The following is a 23,122-nucleotide window of genomic DNA, read 5'->3' as shown; positions in this document are numbered from 1 at the left end:
ATTTCACTTTTCATAGACCAGTTACATATTTATCTGAACTTGGGGCTGCACAATATATTTAAGAGACTACAGGTAGTCAGATTCAACAGTTATAGATTTGAGATACCAGTTCTATTTAGGTATTTCTTTAAAAGTAATTTTAAAGGTTAAGGATTCTGTATCCGATGTTGGTAACCTAGTCATTTAATTAGCTGCGGAATCAAGAAGTTTGGCTTTTTATTTAACATCTATCTTTTGATGCAGTTGAAACTTTTTTTATTCAGTCTTCTGTGAAGATGGAAAACAAAATTACCGATCATTGCCTTCATTCTCTAATGTAGTTGAAACCAGTTGTTAATCACGCATAGACTTTTGTCTAGCCTAATTTCAATTCCTTCTATTTTCTATTCATTTAATAGCATGTGTTATATTTCTGGATCCTTTCTCTTTTTATTCTTTCTAAAAATGACTTTAAAAAACCTTGATACAGTTAAGGTATTTATTGACTACAATAAAGGTACTGTAGGGAAGGTTAGGCTTCGATTTCTTTGCAATAATGACCATCCTTTCTGCCTCTGCTCCAATTCAGATCCTTATCATTTTGTGTCTGTACTATTGAAGTAGTCTTTTTATCATCTCTCCTACTTCAATCCATGTCAGCTACTATGGTTAGATTAGCGTACCTAAAATTAGACTTTGACTTATATCCTTCTACAACTGCCCCCCAAAACCAAACCAAACAAACAAACAAAACCTTAGATTCCCTGTAGAATAAAGTACAAATTCTATAGCCTGGCTTCCAGGGCTTTCAAAATCTAGCCTTTAATTTATCCTTTTCTGCCCCCCATATGAGGATCCTCTGTTAGCCCAATTGCTGGTCTGTTATTGTCTTCTCTAAATTCGTCATGTACATAGACCTGCCTCTATATCTTTGTTCATACCATACCTTTGTCTACAGTAACAGGTGGCTCAGTGGATAGAGGGCTGGCCTGTAGTCAGGAAGACCTGAGTTAATCCAGGCTCAGTGACTCAGGTCACTAAGTGACCCTGAGCAAGTCACTTAATCACTATTTTGCCTCAGTTTTCTCAACTATAAAATGGGGATAATAACAGCACCTACTTCACTGTGGGGATCAAATGAGATAATGTTTGTAAAGCACTTAGAACAGTATCTGGTATATAGTGGGCACTGCATAAATGCTTATTCCCTTCCTCATTTCTCCCCTCCTCAATACCCCATAACCATCACCATGCTTATTGAACTTCTACCCATCCTTCAAGGGCTATTTAACTTTTTAAAAATTTGTCATATATCAGAGCAGGTGGGTGGAGCAGTGTAGAGCACCTGTCTTGGAGTCAGAAGGACCTGAGTTCAAATGTGACCTCAGACACTTATTAGCTGGGTAAACCTAGGCATGTCACTTAACCCTGATCATCCTCCCATTGTCTTATATCTCTCCCTTCCTTAATAGTGGGTCTTTAGAGGGAAGAGATTGTTTTATACTTATTTGTATATCTTAGGAAGCACTTAATAAGTGTTTATTTTTGATAATACTTTAATAATGTATGAAACATGGTTTTTGACATCCATGATTCTAAATTGTATAAGTATGTTTTATTTTTTAGGACTAGTCTTTTTGGACAAAATGCTTTTAAGAGGTTATTAGAGAAGATAATATTCAAGTCCACCCATCTTCATTGGTGTATAAAAATCATTTCAGCAATCAAAAAGGGACTTTAGGACTGTACTTGTTGTGATCTGAGATTTTTTTTTCAACCTTATTCTGCCAAATAGGCAGGTCTGTGGCTTTCTTTAGACATAGAACATTCTGAGTTTACTTCTCAATGGCTTTTTTCTGTTTTGTTTTCCTCCAGGCACTAGGTATATTTTAAAATTCTATTATGAAGTACCTTAATATAAATAAAATACCTTTTCATTTCCAACTTTGTTTACAAAATACCATCTTAATACAACAAAGGATAATTTGCCTTCTAATGTCATGAGAATTCTGTGAGGATTGTATAGTAGTATGATAACATCATAATAAAAAAAATCAGGGAGATGTAATTTGCTGTGATTTTGAAGTATTTTCCATTACTTTTCTATGCACCTATTTTCTTCAGTTCATTTTATAGTTTAGTGTTACAGGCACCTCTCAAATATTTCCTTGGTAAAAGACAGCTTTCATATAAGACATGTAGATTGAAGTTAAACAAGTTCTGTACCTAAGGGGAAATTGGAATGAGTTCTTCCAAAAAAAAAAAAAAGAATGTTTACTTAGATGGATCCTTAATTGATTCCCTTTTTTACTCCCCACAGTACTATTGTAAACATTCTCCCTAGGCTCCTGTACCTCCTCATCTCCCAGTCTCTAAACTGAGAGCTTTTTATTGACTGAGAAAAATTGAGACCATTCATCATGAGGTCCTCCTTCCTTTTTCATAGAATCATAGAGCTACGTCCGAAATGTACCTTAGGGGCAGCTAGGTAGCACAGTGGATAAAGCATGGGCCCTGGATTCAGGAGGACCTGAGTTCATATCTGGCCTTAGACACTTAACGCTTACTAGCTGTGTGACCCTGGGCAAGTCACTTAACCCCAATTGCCTCACTAAAAAAAAAAAAAAAGAATGTACCTTAGAGGTCTTTACTTCTAACATCCTCTTCCTCCTCCACACTCCCCATTTTATAGATGAAGAAACTTGCGTACCTAATATGTACAGACCTTGTTGACCAAACATTTCTATTATGTACAGACATTGTTGATCAAATATTTCCTTTAAATGGAGAGACTTGCTTAGGATCACACAATGTCCAAGGCAAGATTTGAACTCAGGTTTTACTGACTCAAAGACTAACTACACCAGGCTGCCCCTCAAAACCTCTTTGGTGGGAGCAGCTAGGTGGCAAAGTAGATAGCACAGGTCCTGGACTTGGGAGGACCTGAGTTCAAATCAGGCCTCAGATACTTGACACTAGCTGTGTGACCGTGGGCAAGTCACTTAACCCTCATTGCTGCCCCCCCCCAGTATATATGTGTGTGTGTGCATATGTGTGTATATGTACATATACATATATGTATATCTGCCTCTTGGCATTATTACCCCCTCTCCTCCTTTCCCCTTATCTGATAATGAGGTGACCTGTCTCCTTGCCAAGGCCAACCCCTCTATGTGTGCCCTTGGTCCCATCTCCTCCTGCAGATTGCTCTCCCATCATTTCCCTTTCTTTAGTCTTCAGTGTCTCCCTATCTAGTGGTTTCTTCCCTACTTCTTTCATACATGCCCAAGTCTCTTCCATATTCAAAAACTTTACTCCTGTTATTCTATATTTTTTTCCTTTCTCAGCAAACTCTTAGAAAAAAGTGTTTTGTTTTGTTTTGTTTTGTTTTTTCCCCTCGCTGCCTCTACTTTCTTTCCTCTCATTTCTCAACCCTTTTAAAAGCTGGCTTCAGACCTTGTCAGTCAGTTGAAACTGCTTTCTCCCAATTTATTAGCTGATCTCTTAATTGCCAAATTTGATGGTCTTTTTTAGTCCCAATCTTTCTTGTCCTTTCTGCCTCATTTACCACTATTAACCACCCTCTTCTCCCAGACACTCTCTCTTCTCCGGGTCTTCATGGCACTCTCCTGCTTCACTTCTAACTTGTCTGACCATTCCTTTTCAGTCTTCTTTGCTAGATCATCATCTATATCATGCCCCCAACTGAGGATGTTCCCAGAGTTCTGTCCTGGATCCTGTTCTCTTTTCTGTCTGTATTCTTTCCTTTGGTGATGATCGCATTTGCTTCCATGGATTTTATCATCTTTATCCAAATGACTCAAAGATGCAGTCCTGTCAGGTTCTCTGAACTTTAGTCCTGCATCATCAACTGCCCACTGAACATTCAAAGTGAATATACTGGAACTTTCTCAAATTGATCCCATCCAGATTAGAATTCATTGTTTCACATAAAATTTCAGTTCAACAAACATTCATTAAGTGCTTGCTATGTGCTAGTCACAGTGCTAAGCATTGGGGATACAAAAAGAGGCAAAAGACAGTTCCAGCCCTCAAGGAGTTTATAATCTAAAGGGGAGACAACATGCAAACAAACAAAGCAAGCTATATTCAGGATAAATAGGAACTAATTAACAGAGGGAAGGCACTGTAACTAAGAGGGGTTGGGGAAGGCTTCCTGGAGGAAGTAAGATTTTAGTTGGGACTTAAAGGAAGCCAGTGAGGTCAGTAGGTGAAGTGGAGAAGGGAGAGCATTCCAGGCGTGGGGGGCCGCCAGAGAGAATGCCCAGAGCTGAGAGGTGGAAGGTCTTGTTAGACAGCCAGGAAGCCAGTGTCCTGATAGAAGGGCATGTGTCGGGAGTAAGTTGTTGACTGGAAAGCTAGGAGGAGACTGTCAAATTTACCATTCTAGGGTCCCAGGTTCACAGTCTCAGCATCATCTTTGACTCCTTATTCTCCCTCATCTCACATATCTTTGCCATTTCTACCTCCATAACAACTTTTCCATCAGATTCCTTCTTGCTCTTAGTCATGACTTTTATTCAGGGCCTTATCACCTCTTGCCTGGACTTGCAGTGACTTCCTATTTGGTCTCCCTGCTTTAAGTCTTTTCCCCTTTCTGTCCACTCTTCACAAAGATGTCAGTGTTATTTTCCTTAACTGCAGATAGGACTATAGGACTGTTCTCTTTAGTAAACTCTAGTGTTTATTACCCTCTGGGTTCCTCTCTAGCTTTTAAAACCCGTTACTATCAGACCCCAGCCCATCTTTCCAGCCTCATTATACATAATTCCACTTTCTCCACTCAACTATTTAACTGTGTTCACCTTCTCTCTGTTCTACACACTAGCTGTTGTCCATTTTTGTAATTCACTCCCTTCTTACCTCCACCTCATAGATTCTCTTTCTTCCTTCAAGCCACAGCTCAGGCACCACTACATTCTGCAAGAAAACCAAAAACCCCAAACCTTTCTGAATGCTTCCAACTGTTACTGCCTTTCCCTTTAACTCTTTTATATTTATTCTCTATATAATTATATATGCATTTGTCTGTCCCTATAGAACATAGACTGCTTGGGTGAAGTTGTTTCATTCTCTGTATTTGTATCCTCAATTTAGAGGACAGTATCTAGCACTTGGTAGACTTTTTTCCTTTTTGGGGGGGGGGGGGCAGGGCAATGAGAGTTACGTGACTTGCCCAGGGTCACACAGCTAGTAAGTATCAAGTGTCTGAGGCCAGATCTGAACTCAAGTCCTCCTGAATCCAGGGCTGGTGCTTTATGTACTGCGCCACCTAGCTGCCCCCTACTTGGGGTAGAGTCTTAAGAAATTGCTCATTGATTAAGTTGTGATTTCATCGGAACACTCTCTTTTTCTCTTTGAAAATACAAATCCTCCAAAGCATTCTATCCTATTTGGTTCTCAGAGAGTGGTGACCTAATCTTGTTGGAGACCTTCTCTTGTTCTTTTAGTCCTAGGAGGGTTCTCATAAACTACTACCAGTTCATTGTCCATCTGTAATAGCTCATTCTTGCTCCATTAACAGGGTGATCTTTTTTGGTTATTATGTAGCCTTGATGGTCTTTATTTCTTTTATTGCTCACATATAATCATTGCTAATATGCCATGGTTTGCTTATGTCTGTCATTGCCCTTTAAGTTATTTTTATTTTTTCTTCTCCTGAGATCCATAACCATGTAGAACAGAGCTTGGCAAGCTATGTCTAACTGGTAGAAAACTGTCTTTGTACCTGTTTTTGTAAAGCTTATGGGTTTACTTTCACACTGGCATTTATTTTCCCTTACCTGTTTCTGTATTGCCTACTCTTTAACATGGTATGAGGTGCAAACTTCATTTTCTTCCAGTGTGCAACCTTCTGTTTTACTACCTATGCAGCCTTGGACAATTCGCTTAAGTTTTATGGGGCTTCCATTTCGTTTTCTGTAGAATAAGGGGATTAAATGAGATGATCTCTATGGTCTCTTCCAGCCCTAAGCTCTGTCGTCTTGCTTCTGTGCCCTCCCATTTCCAACCTCTTACCTTGTAAAAATTTTTTATACCATTATTTCACATGCCATTGTCAAAACAGTTCCTTTTTTCCCCCACCCATTCTTTATACTCCTTGCAGCTTCATCCTTAAATGCCTTGGAATTATTTGATTTAGATCTCTTACTAGGTTTTCCTAGGCTTGTTTTTCCCCTCCACTCTTTCTCCTTGTTTTGTAAGGCAATGTTGCTCATACTCTTCCATCATTCTGCTCTGTATTATTTTATTCTTTAAGTCTGTGTTACTCTTGGTCTTCCAGATCCCTTGTTAAAGAGATTGTGTTGGTTGACTGAGGCAGTAACTAAGCTTTCGTTTTTTCTTCCTTATAGCAAAATCAGACTTCAGAAATGGTGATAGACTGTGTCAATGTTTGTTATTTTATGCACTTACCATTTTTTTCACTATCACCAGCTTATTTGAATATGTCTTTTTAGAATTGCCTCATTTGTTTTCCTTATCTCTTCATTTTCTAATTTGGTATTGATTTTTTTTCTTTCATCTAATGTGCCTATGATCTGATTACATACAAATGACTGATTTGTAAATGACTCCTTTGTTAGTAACATGTTTTTTTTCTGTTTATTAAAATATAACCATTTTCATTTTTTGTGATGTTATTTGATATTCACAGTGTCTCTTGACACTTTTTTTTTTTTGGTGAGGCAATTGGGGTTAAGTGACTTGCCCAGGGTCACACAGCTAGTAAGTGTTAAGTGTCTGAGGCCAAATTTGAACTCAGGTCCTCCTGACTCCAGGGCCAGTGCTCTATCCACTGCACCACCTAGCTGCCCCACCTCTTGACACTTCTTGAAAAAAGTATTCATGATGTAGAGATGGAGATTTGGGTCTTCTGCATAGTCTCCAAACATTGCCCTCTTATGCCTTACTTCTTTTTTTTAGTGAGGCAATTGCCTAGGGTCACACAGCTAGTAAGTGTTAAGTGTCTGAGGCCGGATTTGAACTCAGGTACTCCTGACTCCAGGGCCGGTGCTCTATCCACTGTGCCACCTAGCTGCCCCTTATGCCTTACTTCTAAACTGTGTGTGCCCAGTTTTTCACTAAGTAGGAAAGTAGATGATAATTTGGTGGGTTTTGCCAAGTTCATAGAAGAATTTTTCTAACTAAACTATAAGTTTCTTATAATTTGTTTTTTAGTCCTCAAAATGTTTTGCATATGCATATTTGTTGATACATGCTTTTCCTTTCTGTAAATGTTTGATTTTCGTTTTTGTTGTTTTTTAAACATACATTGAAATATATATACATACACACAGACATACATTAGAATACTCTCCTTGTGAGTAGGGATTGTTTCATTTGTTCTTGTATCCTCGGGGCCTAACAAAATACTTGTCACATAAGTAAGTACTTTTAATAAATAGTTGTTGATTTGATTGTGTTTAAACCTCTGAATTAAGTGCTTACTAAGTATTTAAAATAGGAGGAAAACAAAACTTGAAGCAGTCTGATACATAACGCCCATTGCTGAAAATTTCCTACCACTTTGTCCTCTTCTGAATAAAATATAGAAATGTGAATTTTAAAGGTTAGGTATATCAGTCAGTCAGTAAACATCTATTAAGCACATACTGTGTGCCGGCACCATGCTAAGTGCTAGAGCTATAAAGAAAGGCAAAAGACAAAAGGGCTCTCCTGCCCTGAGGACCTCACAATCTAATAGAGAAGTCTACATTTCATAAATAGGTAGGGGTCTTGGCCATTGTTGTATTAACCTAGTTCTGACTATTCCATATTTGTCATCTGAAGTTAAATGAAGGTAACCTTAACCACCTGGAGGCAGTTTTTATTTTACACATTCTTAAAAATTTCTGTTTGTGATGGAAAAGGTGTGTGAGTAGTTTTTGTTTTGTTGAAGCATAATTGAGAATATATGTTTAGGAATTAAAGCATTTGGATGGAGTGTCACATTTGGTGTGAATATCAAGTAGCTTGCCATGACTTTGCATACATATATTTTAAAGCATCTTCTATACTTACACATTCACCTGTGAAAGTATCAAATTAAGTACAGCTGATGAATTTTGAAAATAGCAACTGTCAAGCTCTGTTAAATCAATCAATGGCAAGATTGTATATTTAAATCATAGATAGTCATGAAAATGTATTTACATTTTCTGCCACTAATAAGCATAACTGTCAGTTTCACTTTTGATAGTTCTGTGACATGTTTTGGCTCTGGATATTTTACTTGTATGCTAATTTGTTTCTTGACACTCTGTGCCATAATCATATTTTGAAAATCACACTTTGAATGTATGATAATATAAGCCTTTCTTTGTAAAAAACAAGGTGTGAGGGGCAGCTAGGTGGCGCAGTGGATAGAGCACCGGCCCTGGAGTCAGGAGTACCTGAGTTCAAATCCGGCCTCAGACACTTAACACTTACTAGCTGTGTGACCCTGGGCAAGTCACTTAACCCCAATTGCCTCAAAACAAAACAAAACGAAACAAGGTGTGACTTGACTGGAGTTAACTGTTATCCTGGAAAATGAGCCTATATGGAATGCAAAATCGATTATCAGTAACAAATTATAAAAATCTTGCCCTTATAACATCAGACAACAAGTATTTATTAAGCACTTACTATATGAAGGGTGCTAGGGAAATAAAGGCAAAAATAGAGTCCCAGCTCCTAGAGAGCTCGCATTTCTAATAGGAGAAAACAAGGAAGGAAGGATGAGATGGATGGGACAGATGGATATGTGCATAAATTTATTTATTTATTTATGGTATGCAAGATAAATTGTAGGTAATTTCAGGGAGGAGGAATTAGCAGTTGCAGGGACTGGGAAAGAAAAGCCTTTTGCAAGAGGTGAGATTTGTGCTGAGTCTTTGTGCCAAGAGGGAGAGTATTAAGGTATGGAGTGGCCTGTTTGAGGAAAAGCAAGGCCAGTGTCCCAGGTGAAAGCGAGTAAAGTCTAAGAAGATTTGAAGGTAGGAAAGGATTAGATTGTATAAAGGGCTGTAAAAGTCACAGAGGAGTTTATATTTGATCCTGACGACTATAGGGAGCTATTGGAACTTACTAAAGATAGTGAAATGCTTAAGTCTACACTTAGAATATTATAAAGGGTAAAATTCTAGCTATACTGTCTAAAATATCTAATGAGTGGTCACCAATAAATTATAAGCTTTAGCAAGAGTTAGACTTTTAAGCATTTATTAAGGAGAATAAGAATTTGGTGGAGAAAGGCCTAGATTCCTCTATCCATCAAAGGGAGAGCTCATTTTAGCTCCATTCTCCACAAGAGTCCTCACGAAAGAGAGCGAGCCACACCTCCTTCATCCCATAAGCCTCCTGTGAAACTGGCCACATCCCATCCACATGCACACACATCTCCAAGCTAATTGGCTGGTACCTTTGATAGACAGTACCCACAAGCAAACATCACTTCCTGACACCAAGGAAAGCCGCATGGCTTGCCCTCAAACGCCTTCTTCTCATGGTGAAGCTTTCCTACAGTAACTCTCCAGCAGGTGGCATCATTCCAATCATTACAATATTCCACCTTCTCTAACACACATACACACACACACACACACAATCATGACTGTTTTCCCATAGACCAGAGCTTTTATATCTGTGAGCATTATTTTTCAAAGTAAACAATATTTTAGGTCCCTTTTAGCACAAAAATCTGATTCTGTGACCAATTCCATGCCCTTTGAAGCCTGTTGTATTTATTCTGACAATGCTGCCACTATTAAAACGTCTTTGGAATACTCTTTGTGAACTGCTTTCAGAGTTAGTTTGCACCACACAAGAAATTGTGTTTTTACCTTAAAACCCATACTTCATTTCAGTCTAAAAATCAGTATCCATCCCACATTATTGCCCTCTTGATTGCCTGTTTTTGTAGTGTTCACAAACTAATGGTTTTTACATTTTTTATACAAAGTTTTATCGTGTGCCAGCCCTTGCTCTTCATGATCACTTAAGGACTCTGACTATGATTTTATGATTAGTCCGGAAAAGGAGTTCTAATTTTAGGGAAGATGTTTTATTTTGAAGGATTCTTGATGTTTCCCCTAACTTGGAAAAGATTGGATGCAAGGTAATGAACTCATGTTAAAAGAATTCCATTCTTCCTGACAGTATAGAAGGCCTTTTATTAGACATGTGGTATATTTTTATACCCAAAGTAGTAGAAACAGCACCAGAGTAAAAATATAACAGTTTGATGTGCTTTTAGTGTGAATCATTATACCTTTCATTTAGATTTACATGCTGTAGAGTGTTGCCCAGATTACTCCATATTCATAAGATACAAAGGAGAGCAAGAGTTCCCAGACAATTTGGGCAAATGAAGGAAGAAAAGAAAAATCTTAGTGAATAATAAGAAAAGTCAAAAGATAGTGCATGAAAAAATGTTTACAAATTTATCTATTCCCAAGACAAAAGTAAATAAAGTATATAATTCCTGGCCAAATTGCAGGCTCTGTGTTAAGCAGTGGGGATGCAAAAAGAGGAAAAGACAGCCCCTGTCCTCAAGAAGCTTACGATCTAATGGGAGAGACAATGGAAACAAATATATACAAAGCAACTATATAGAGGATAAATAGGAAATAATTAGCAGAGGGAAACTACTGGAATTAAGAGGAGTTGGGGAAAGCTTCTTGTAGAAGGTGGGATTTTAGGAGTTAGAGGAAGCTAGCGAAGTTAGTAGATAGAACAGAGAAGGGAGAGCATTCTAGGCATCGGGGACAGCCAGAGAGAATTCTGGAAGCCGAGAGATGGAGTGTCTTGTTTGTTGGACAACAAGGAGGTTGGTGTCCACTGGAGTTTATTGAGTCAGGAGGTGATATAATCAGATCTATGTCTAAATGGAGAATGGATTCAAGTGGGAGAGAGTTGAGGCAATTAGACCTATCATCAGATTACTGCAAAAATCAAGGTATGAAGTGACGAGGACCCACACACACTAGACCGATGGCAGTGTCAGAGGAGAGAAGGGGGTGTGTTTGAGCAGTGTTACAGAGAGGAAATTGTCAGGCCTTGGCAAGAGCTTGGACATGGAGGGTGAGAAGTAGTAGAGAATCCAGGATGACTTCTAGTTTGGGAACCTGAAGGACTGAGGATGGTGTTGCCCTGTAATAGAGAAGGTAGGAGAAAGGAAGGAAAAGTTGAGGGGGAAAGATAATGATAACTTGAAAATATTAATTTATGATTTTACTCCATTCAGTGCTAAACTTTTGCAACTTGGCTTAAAGTGTACTGTTTTATTTAGCATATATATATATATATTCCTTTTTTTTTTTCAAAATACTTTACCTTTCATTCAATAGTGACTAGGTAGGTACAATGGATAGAGCAGTTAGCCTAGAGTCACATAGACCTGAATTCAAATTTTACCTTAGACACTTACTAGCTGTGTGACCTGGGCAAGTCATTTAACCTCTGTTTTCCTCAGTTTCCTGAACTGTAAAATGGCATCATAAATATACTTTTCTCAAAGGGTTTTCGTGAAGCTTAAATAAGATGATAGTTGTAAAGTACTTCACATACACAGTGCCTAGCACATAGTAGGTACTGTATAAATGGCTTTTTTCTACTAGATGGTTCTTAATTCACCTCCTATCAATTCCATAGATTTTGCAGATTGTAGAGGTAGATTTAAGCTCAGTATAATGACTTTTCCCCCTAGCAATTGGAGTTCTCTACAAATAAAAAGACCTGCTTTGAGATAAAGTGGGCCCCCTGGATTTGAAGTCATTAAGAACTGGTTGACAGTTGTTTTAGAATGTAGATGGAATTCTTGTTTAAATATGGGTTGATTTAGTTTTCCTCAAGAGATAACATTTTAAAATGACTTCATTAATTTTAGTATTCTTTGTATAAATTATTTTTATTTTGAATACAGCATCAGAAGGCCTTTAAAACTGACATTCTCTGATCTGTGTTATTTGTGCTTCTTTATGCTTTCCAAAATGTTTAGGCTTGGTACTGTGAAAAGGGTGCTGGGGTTGAAATCCATGAGTCTAGTTCCAAATCTTAATTCTGTCACTTAATGTTGTAACCTTGGGCAAGTCATTTAACATCTCTGGCTTTTTCATCTGGAAGATGACGGGAGTTGTACTGTACTAGAGGATCACCAAGATCCCTTCCACCTCAAAATCTGATTCGTAATGGGTTTCTTGGGGGACCCAGAGATCAGTCCTTTCTCCCCCCACTCCAGAAAGTCCTGTTCTCCTCCATCTTATTTGGGACAAACCCAAGGGAACAGAAGAAATGGAGATAGACTCTTTTGTCTAGCTTAGTGAAGGACCTCAACTAGATAATGGACTTTGCCTTGAGCAACATGTTTCCCTGATGGTCATGACCACCCTCAAGTCATGTCAACCAGTGGAATTGGATGATGCTAACCAATTAGCCTTGATCAAATAATGATCAGCCTCTATCGAAGAGGATAAAGACTGGAAGAGGATAAAGACTGGAAGAGATGTGCTTACCCTTGCGTGTGTGCTCGCGCTCTCTCCCTCGTGCTCCCCTCCCTTCCCCCCTCCTTTCTCTTTTTCTTTCTCTCTGCTTTCTGCTCTTTGGTCTCCCTCTTAGGACAGTGTAGATCTTCTGACCTCTCCAGGAAACCATGTGCTGTCTCTCTGAGAGATAGCATGGGTCTTCTGGAGCTTTTCTCCTGCTCATGCTAACTGCCACACGGCCAATCCTTTACTGGTATATAATATTTATAAAATAATAATATGCTTAACCAAAACTGACACAATAGCAATTAATGTAGAAAACACAGATTTAGCCTAAATTTTAAGAAAATACACTAGCCATCTACTCCTTTCTCCCTCCTGTTGCTTACGTTCCTTTCTCTATTTTCCTTCACTCTTAAACTCTACCAGTTTATAGAAATTATTACAAAAATGAGAAGAGCGATAACAATAGTTTGAATGATTCATTTCTAAAGGAATATATTTATCAGTAGTAAAATATGGACCTGTGGACAGGAGACAACCAACTCTGAACTGGTTTGATATTATCGAAAAAAGCAAGTAGAAAGACTAGTGGTTCCTAATGGTTGTACCCATCCAAAAGTTCATTGTCATGCTTAATAACTATAGAAAGCTTCGGTTTATTGCTTTCTCTTATCAGAGACTTCAAGGATTTGAGGTTCAATTTCCAGTCACCATCCTTATCAAAAATTCTAATATAGACAGAAATTCATGTACTGGGCTTACTTTATATACAGTTAATACATAGCAAAATCTGTGCAACATATGAAATTGTGTGATGTGCCAAAATTTCATTGTAGCACTTTTTACTTTAGGGGGAAAAAATACTGTAGTAGGATTGGGTCTAAGATTGTGAGTTGAAAGGGACCTTCAACCTCCTGATTTTTACAAAGGAAAGAACTGAAGGCCACAATGCCCATTACAAACCAGTCTGATGTAAGAGTATTAGTGAAGTGTTAACTAATTTTGAGCTGTGATGGTGGTGATGATCATGTGTAACTGGATTCTTCTGAAGAGTTTCAGATTTAATTTACTACAGATTTAGGGGGACTGCTTATAGGAGAGTTTACATACAGTTAATAGCAAAGTCATGATTGAAACTGAAGTCTTCTGACTAGAAAGTCCTGGAGATGAAAAGACTGAGGTGGGGATATATGAGTTGTCTTCCAAATATGACAAAATATGAAAGGACTATTATGTGAAAGAGGGATTAGGTCATTCCAGAAGTCAGATTTAGGAGCAATGCATGAAGTTGTGGCAAGGCAAATTTAGAGTTGATGTCAGGGGGAAAAAAACCCTTTTTAACAATTAGTTGGAATGTACTACCCTTGGAAGTGATGGGTTCTCCTTCAGTGGAGGTCTTTGAGCATATGCTGAATAAGCATTTGTCATGCATTTTGCATTGAGGATTTCTTTCTTTCAAGCGTGGCTTTGACTAAATGGCCACTGGAATACCTTCCAGCTCTAGAATTCTGACTTCACACTTTAGTGGAGTTTTTTTAAACATTCTGGAAATATTTCAGAAGTCCTGAAAAGATACTTTTGTAGTATCTCACTCTGGTATAGATCTCAGTAGGGATACATTTTTATGAGCCTTCAGTTACAATTGAGTTCTCCATATTAATGACAGTGGTTTATGTAATTCTCCTTGGTTCATTTATGCTTTGTGATTCTTTTAAAATACATACTGTACATTAGCATAATTAAAAACTCAAAATAGGCATTTTGCCTTTCCATAGAATATTTTTATGTTCTCCATGTTTGCAGTTGTCATGAGCTGCTTTCCATTTTACTGTTTGTACCAGCAGCTCAAAGTAAATACATGCATCTTTCTGAGTCAAATTGTGGAGTTACATTTTTTGGTTTTTGTTTTCCTTTCATGAACGTTAACCTGCTATGAAAGCCATTTTGAGGAAGATTAGTAGAGATTTTGAAGCTTGCTGCTCATTTTCCTTTAGGTTTACAAATGAATATTGTGTGTGAGTGTGTGTGTGTGTGTGTGTGTGTGTGTGTGTGTGTGTGTATAGAAACTGAATTTTGAGGATTATTGTGGGAATTGAAATAGCTAGTTATCAAAGTCTCGAGTCCAGCAGGTATTTAGATGAGCATAATTGTTTTTAAAAGTGATAATAAATAACAGAATTATAATAAAAAATGATGATGATGATGATGATGATCTTGAGAAACAAATTGTTGTAGCAGATAAAAAGCTGGCCTCCAAGCTAGGAAGACCTACGTTCAAATCCTGCCTCTGAGACATGCCGGCTCTATGACCCTGGCCATTCATTACTTAATTTCTCAGGGCATCTCTTAAAGTTGTAGAGGAGGTTTCAATTTGAATTGATAAAGGGAGATGCCTTATTAGGCATATTAGGAGTTATATATGTGTATGTGTGTGTATGTGTGTATACATACATACATGTATATTCATTTATTTAATTATTTAGTGTAGACCCTATATGTAATATAATTAAATATGTCATCTTCTACTTCCCATCCACCCCAAAAGCTAATGTTTGAAAAAATGTTTTGCTTTTTGTTTTACATTAAATGGGCATCTGGACTATCCTAGGTTAAGGAGAAAGTTCTCTTGTTCATTTCTTTCATAGAGTTTTGCAAAGGTTATTTCAAGTCAGTCTGATGGAACTACCAGTAAAGGGTTTTTAGAGAGTTTCAGATTTAATTTACTGCAGATTTGGAAAGACTGCTTATAGGATAATATAATGCACTTTAGGGTAGAGAAGTCTCCAAAACAATTTTAAAAATTGGTCTTCTACTTCAACTGCTTCATTAGAATCCTTCATATAATTAGGGAGATGCAGATATCTGTTTTTTTAAGAACTATCTGCCTGTATTTACACAAGTATAAGCAGTTCTGATTTCCAGAGAATAACATGGAGTCCCACATTTTAAACAAACCTTTAAAACAGTAGCCTTCTTATTTGGGTTTTTAAAATGGTTTCCTCTATTGTTCATTTTTTTTAAACATTTATAAAATGCTTAGTGTGTGTAGGACTCTGTGCTAGATGCTGGGGTAGAGTTTCCAAGATGATAAGCTGGAAAGTGTGGATAGCATGAAGTCATGTGCCCTGAAGCCTTCTCCAAAGGATTGTGAAAGGGAAATTTAAGGGATTCTGATTCATTAAGTCTTTCTTTGGCTTAGGGAAGAAGGTGAATTTGCAGTGGCTCTACCTCTGTCCACAATAGAAGACCTCACTTATTGAAGGGAGCTTCCTTTAAGATGTAGCAGAAGCAAAATATGAAGAGTAGAGATTAATTTAAAAGGGGGAAAGAGATTTCACAGCTTCTGAGGATTAGGCACAGGTGAGTAGCTAGATGTAAACTCTTGGCTATTCTGCAATATTTGTCAAATAAGCTCTTCAGAAAGATATTTCTAAGACAAACTCACTTTCATAATAGTAGCAGCTATTATATTACAGTGATATAAAAAAAATCTACCATTTGCTCATGGATTCCTTTCATGTTTATCTGATTTTAAATTTACATTTTTCTGTCTATCATTGTAAGGCTTTTTTTCTACATGCTAGTCTTTTGGTTTTATTTCTGACATTGCAGCTGACAAGTCTAAAATGTAACTAAACTGCCAAGATATATGCTTAAAAATGTGTCATTAACTAAGGAATAAATTTAAATGTTTCTAGGCTAGTGTCTTTTTGCCTTAATTATATTAAAGTTTTGCTTTTATATGTTTATATAGAAAGAGGCAAATTGGCATAGCAGACAAATCTTTGGCCTCAAAGCCAAGAAAGACCTGGGCCAAGGTCCTGCCTCTGCAACGTACTTAATGTGTGTTCCTGAATGAGTTACTTAAATTCTCAGTGCCCCAGGTGACTCTCAGACTGTAGGTTGCAGAGAATATACTGTCTGAATTGGTACAGGGATCTTCCTCACCAGGGAATTCCTAATACCAATGACATTACAGGTCTAGTCCCTCTCCTGTATAAGAGAATAAGTCTATGTCTTTTTTTTGCCAAGACTCTCACCATATCATGAATGCTTCTGATCCCTTTTTTAAAAAAAAAATTTATTTATTTATTTGGTGAGGCAATTGGGGTTAAGTGACTTGCCCATGGTCACATAGCTAGTAAGTATTAAATGTCTGAGGCCGGACGTGAGCTCAGGTCCTTCTGACTCCAGGGCTGGTGCTCTATCCATTGTGCCACCTAGCTGCCCCCTCTGATCCTTTTTCATAAGGTAATCTTAAATTTAGAAAATCATGAATGAAACAGTTGGTAGGGTATGTTTCAATATCTATAGCCAGTAATAGTATTTATTTAGTGCTTGGTATTTTTTCAAGTGCTTTCCCTCACAACTCTGAAATAAGCAGTGCAAATGTTATTATTCCTATTTTATAGATGAGGAAACTGAGGCTTAGAGAGATTAAAACTTCATCCATAGTCATATAACTTGTAAATCAAATTCTTGATTTGAATTCAGGTCTTTTCACTCCAGTACTCTTTATATAAGCCATTCACTCAAAAATACATTCTTTGCCAATGTAGCAATTGGATTCATATTTAAGAGTGAGGGACGGGGCAGCTAGGTGGCGCAGTATATAAAGCACTGGCCCTGGAGTCAGGAGTACCTGAGTTCAAATCCAACCTCAGACACTTAACACTTACTGGCGGTATGACCCTGGGCAAGTCACTTAACCCCAATTGCCTCACTAAAAAAAAAATAAATAAAAAGAATGAGGGACCTGAAGTCAAGAGTGATATATTTAGTTCCTACCTGTGAAATTTAATAATTGTGGGACCATGAGCTATAATACTTCTCAGGGTTTTTCTCGGGAAGAAATGAAGTGAGGTATATAAAACATTTTTCTACAGAGTCAGATGTTATTAATAATTCATTCAATGTATATTCATTTAGCATTTACTGTGTATAATCCATGTGCAGTGGAGATACAAAGAAGTCAATTCCTGTTCTTTTTGGAACTTACAATCCAATGAGAGAGATAAAATCTGTAGATAAAGAATTGCAAGGTAAAATGTGAGAGGTAGGACGTGCTCCAGTAATTCAAGGGCAATATCATGTAATTGTTAATAAAGTAAAATAACTGGCAGTAAGTATGAAAAGAGTTTAATGTTTTACATCCATATAGTGCTTTCATTTTAAAAAAGAATGTTCACATTCTTATCTTTTATCCTTATAACAACTCTGTGAGCCAGGCCAAGCCATTCTTATCCCCATCTCACAGATGAGGAAACTGAAGCTGGAAGTACTCAAGTGGTTTGCTCAGTCTGAAGTGACGGAACCAAGTTTAGAACCTCTTTCCACTCTCATTCACCATAAAATGACAGTGTTTAGTAAAGGAAGAAATTAAGATATCTTCTTAAATGTGACCTAAATACCTTTTTCTTTGGGAGTGAATAGAATGTCAGTTTACTCTTTATCATGTTTGTTTAAAAACTCATCAATAGAATATAGTATGGACTGAAATTCTCTGTGATAAGTCATCCTGAGCACAGCACAAGTTTTACTGATGCTGGCACTAACTTTTATATCACTGTGGGTATTTCTTTGCTTGGAAAACAGTCCTTTTCTAACAGTTGACTGGCCACTTTCTATGGCTACTGATACAATCACTCTATCAAAAAGTTTTTTGGGAGCAGTGGAAACTTTTTAAGCTACCCCAAATATTTTAATCCTACAGAATACAGGTATTAACACATATCTTAAAGAGTAGTTGATTGACATGATGAATTTATACATTTAAATGTTACCTATCTGGATGCCTCTGGCTTAAATTCTTGTCCAGGTTATAAATAAAAATGATTTTCACGATTATGTCCAATATCTTCTTAGAAGGTACTGGCCTAGTAGCTAAAATAATACAAATCAGGTGTGCAGTGATGATTCTTCAAGAGGACATCCATGTTGACCCACCCTTCTTATAACCATGTGTCAGAGTCAGGACTTGAACCGAGTTCTTCCAGTTCTCTTCTTCATTCTGTCTGTTTTCTGTTTTTGCCTACTTTTTTAGCTTTCTACAGATGTTTCTGGAAATTAAATATAAATATACCAGGAATATACTCAGTAAAAATATGCAAAGAAAGAAGGCAATTTTCTAAATGTTTATCTACAGCACATAGGGTCTTTACCATCACATATTTGACTAAAAGGTCCAGAGAAAATAAGATTCTTCTAGGCTTATTGTATACTGATGACAAAAAAGCATTTGGTAAAATAAACAGTTAACCTTAAAAGCCCTCCTCCCACAAGAAGTATTTCATGTTTATATTAGGATTCTTTAACAAATGTAATCACAGAGATAACTGTTCAGTGACTCTCTGTTTGTTAGTATCAAATGAAACCTAAAACAAGGAGGCATATTTTACCCGAGGTGTTCATCACAATGAGATCCTCTACATTATCCTGTTTGGAGGTGATAATGTGCAGATTGCATCAAGTTCTAGACTTTTACAGAGCCTCTAGCGTGAGATCAATGCTTATTCAAAAGAAAATCAGCCATATCATCTAAATAGGAAAAATGAAATAAGAAAATATCTATTACTCAGATTATAATATGTTGCCAAACCATAAGTCCACTGAGTTTGTATCTCAAAATATGTATCTATTAGGGATAGGGACAGGCAGTGCAGATAGATAGTGAATTGGGCCTAGAATTGAAGAGGAAGAGAATTGATTGAATTGATATTACACAGGGCTTTTTCATAATTCTAAGCTGCTTCATGTTGTATGTAGGCGGACTTTTAAATATTCTCCAGGTACTCCTTTGTAGTTGCAGAGATACCTCAGTCTTTGAGGAATTTTGTAGATGGCACAAAAGGCAATGGAAAGACATATGGTAGGTATAGATTAAGCTTTAGCCTATTTCCAGTGTTAACCTGAGTTGTGTAAGGGATATCATAGAGAAAATATTTTATTAGAAAAGAGAATGGGTTGGTCATTTGGTGTGAATGAAGGATAGAAGATGAGTAACCCATGTGTTCCATCAGTCCTCCAGGCATATTACAAGACCAAGAAGAAGGCTTCCAGAGTGTTGAGTAGATCCTTGGAGGGTAGAAGGTAGGAAGGAAAAGAGGAAGGATAACTGGAAAAAAAACAAACAAGAATCCCACAAGATGAGGAAGCACCAATGTAGGGAATACACATATTTAATGAAACAATAGATCTAAGTATTTAAGAAGTGAGTTGTTGGGAAAGCTTGATGTGTTGCTTGATGTGTCCTGTGCTATTTAAGCCAGTACTATTAGTAAAAACTTTTAAATATGAAAAGTTTCATTGTCAGTTTGGCATGAGAAGACTTGGCCTTGAAGTCAGGAAGCCCTAAGTACCAGTTAGTTCTGCCTCAGACTCCTGGCTGGTTCCATGGCCAAAAACAAGTTCCTTTACCTTGTAGAGTTGCAGGTGAGTCAGAACTATTAGTTGTAAAATAATTGCTGATCTCTACAATGTCCACATCAGGAGTTGACTGCCCAATGAAAAAATGACAATCTACACAGAAAACAGTGCAATGAATTATTAGACCATTGTAATGATAATACTCCAGCCTAATAAATGTTTGTGTTGAACTAATCCTTAATTGATTAGATGTAAGGGTAGCCCAATGACATTAGTGCCCTAGAGGCAAGGTATTGGCCTAGTAAAAATCAAGGCTGCTAGTTTTATCCCATTTTCTAGAGGGGAAAACACGTGAGTAGAAATACTTGCCATATTATACACACTGAGGGCATTCAGTAATTCTTAATTGATAAAGAACATTATATCAGGTATCTCAATTTTATATTGCTATCAGTAGAACCTGTTTCATTTTAAGGAATATTGTGGGTCATAGTTACGTAGAGTTTCATTATTTATAATTTCATTAATTATATAAGATTCTACGTTTCATTTTTCTCCACAAACCAATAAATATCATTTCACCTAATTGATAAGTCTGTTATATAAGCATACATTGTATTAGTTTTGTCTTTCTTTTCTACAGAAACTCAAACAGAAGAATCAACAGCTGAAACAAATTATGGACCAATTACGAAGCCTCATCTGGGATATAAATGCCATGTTGGCAATGAGGAACTGAACTGATTTTTACATTTGTATTTTGTAACTTGCATAACTATTTTGTTCTCTTTGGTTTTGATTTATTTTTTTAAAAAATAGCTTATCTCCTTTCATTGCAATATTGCAAAAAATAATTTAAATATTGTTTCATTCTCATATATGCATTAAATAGTTGTTTTATAGTTTAGAAAGCAATGTAACAGCTCCCTGTTAAATATTGTAACTTATTGGCTGCTCTTAATTTTTGTTAGTTGTCAGTAATTTAGCAATTATGTGTAAAGACCTGAATCCAAGTTTGTTATTAAATTTATTTTTCTTGAATTGTTTTTTCTTGATTTTGTTATTTTATATTGAAAAGATTAACTTGGTAACCATTGATTAATATCCTGTGTTCAAATAACTGTTAAAAAGTGAATCACTTATTTCTAAATTTTAAAAAATCCGTTTAAGCCATCTGTGCATATATATTTGTGTATATAAATATATAAGCTCTTAATCCTTCAAATTAGTATAAATATAAATACATAGTAATTTCTTTTGGGAGGCTGCCTATGTATCCAAACATTTTGTTCAGAACTACCACTATATGACATAATATTTAATTGGTCTTTTATTGAACAGATAGGAATGGAGGGGTTGTTGGTGTACATTTTAGAACATCTGTGCCTGTGTACCTAAACCTGTAAGGTTGATTTAGCTTTTCTTTGGTTATGGAAATCATTTGGTTTTTTTGGACTTTATGTGACATAGTGAGCCTAGAAAAGGCAATGATTACAAGGAATATGAGTGGCTTCATAAAGAATAGCTCATGCCAGACTAACCTTATTTCTTCTTTTGGCAGTGTTATAGCCAATGCTATGTATATAGTCAGTGTTACAGTGGAATGGTCTAAATGTAATTTTACTAGATGTGACATGAAATGAAGCGCCACAAGTATCTTTGCTTGACTCTTTGCTGTTAAATGCTTTTATTAATGACTCAGGTTAGAAGCGTAAATGACATATTTATCAAAGTGCAGATGACAAAAGGGCAAGAAGGATAATTAACATACTGGCTGGTAGGCTCTTGAAAAGATGTAGCCTGGTGGGTGTGCATTTGGACTAAATCTAAGAAAATAAATTTCAAAATAGGGATAGTGTTGTATAACTTGTATTTTTTTTTTAAAAGAAGAGGTTTGTTCAGACAGCAATTTATCTGAAAAAGACTTGGGGGTTTTAGTGAATTGAAGAGTTGTTATGGATGAGCAATATGGGGCCAGAGCCAACATGGCAGAGTACAAGAAGCAACTAGACTGAGCTCTCACAACGTTCTCCTCCAAACAACTATAAAGTAGCTCTTCAAATTGAATCTTGGAGTGGAAGAGCCAATAAAAGGTTGGAGTGACACGTTTTTTCACCCCAAAACAAGGCATTGAGAGAAGATGTCTGTGATACCACAATAGAAGCCCACCCAGAACAAAGCCCACGCAGCTGCAACACCAACAGCAGGCCTTAGAGGCAACAGCAGCAACAGCTTTGGGAACTCTTAGACAAGAGACAATAAGGGGGTTAGACAACCTCTCAGAAAGAGCTTATAGGGGACCCTTTGCTAGCACTGGGTGAAGGATCCTATTGCATTGCCTATACATAGTTCCAGGGCAAAGAAGAGCACTAGTGTTTTTGATTACAGGAGAGCAGGGACCCTGGTCACAGTTCCAGGGTAGAGAAGGTTGCTTGTGATCGCTGAGGAGGCAACAGAGACACTGATCTCAGTTCCAAAGCAAAGGAGCACTAGCACTTATGGCCACAGGAGAGCCGGAGCCCTAATCAGTTCCAGGGCCAAGAGTAGTATGAGCATTTGAGACTGTAGGGGAACAAGGTCCCTGACTAGGTAAAGAACGGAGCACATTCTAGAAGAGCAGTGACCACACCTCTGCTTCTATCCTACAACCCTGGAAGCATGGAAAACTTAAGAGAGACCCCTAGATCTAATTCTGAAAACAACAAGCAGAAAAATCTGAAACTGGGACAGCGCCCCTATTACCCCAGGAGCAGAACCCAACTTTAGCTTAAAGTTAAAAATCAAGAAATAGGGGAAAAAAGAGCAAACAACAACAAAAGAGAACCTGACCATAAAAAACTACCATGATGACAAAGAAGTTTTAAGACACAAACTCAGAAAATAACAGTGTCAAAATGGCTACAAGCAAAGCCTCAAAAGAAAAAAAAGGTGAATTGGGTACTGGCCCAAGAACACCTGAAAGAGCTCAAAAAAAATTATAAAAATCAAATTGGGGGCAGCTAGGTGGCGCAGTGGATGAAGTACTGGTCCTGGATTCAGGAGGACCTGAGTTCAAATCCGGCCTCAGACACTTAACACTTACTAGCTGTGTGACCCTGGGCAAGTCACTTAATCCCAATTGCCTCACCCAAAAAAATTTAAAAATAAATAAAAAATATAGGAGCCTAGACATATTTCAAGAAACTGTTGAGAAAAACTGTTCTGATATCCTAGAACCACAGGGAAAAATAGAAATTGAAAGAATCCACCAATCACATGAAAGAAAGCCCAAAATGAAAATTCCCTGGAAC

General features: G+C 37.1%; 1 protein-coding gene across 2 annotated transcripts in view; it reads left to right on the top strand.

The window, feature by feature from the left end:
- MED30 (mediator complex subunit 30) overlaps positions 1-20,873 on the top strand; it is a 33,158-nt gene extending 12,285 nt beyond the window's left edge. Inside the window, exons 4-5 of one of the 2 annotated variants that reach the window (XR_006354060.1) lie at positions 15,667-15,827; positions 20,476-20,603. Coding sequence is in view for 1 of the 2 variants with exons in the window: in XM_043975231.1 (XP_043831166.1) it covers positions 20,476-20,571 (96 nt within the window). In the remaining variant the exon portion in view is untranslated. Of the gene's footprint in view, positions 1-15,666; positions 15,828-20,475 lie in introns of both variants that reach the window. The other variant, XM_043975231.1, reaches the window with a different exon arrangement.
- The last annotated feature ends 2,249 nt before the right edge of the window (positions 20,874-23,122 follow it).

This window comes from Dromiciops gliroides, chromosome 1 (genome assembly GCF_019393635.1).
Source record: "Dromiciops gliroides isolate mDroGli1 chromosome 1, mDroGli1.pri, whole genome shotgun sequence".
Classification (NCBI taxonomy): domain Eukaryota; kingdom Metazoa; phylum Chordata; class Mammalia; order Microbiotheria; family Microbiotheriidae; genus Dromiciops; species Dromiciops gliroides.
The sequence above is the reverse complement of the archived record's forward strand: the minus strand, read 5'-3'. Positions and strand labels throughout refer to the sequence as shown.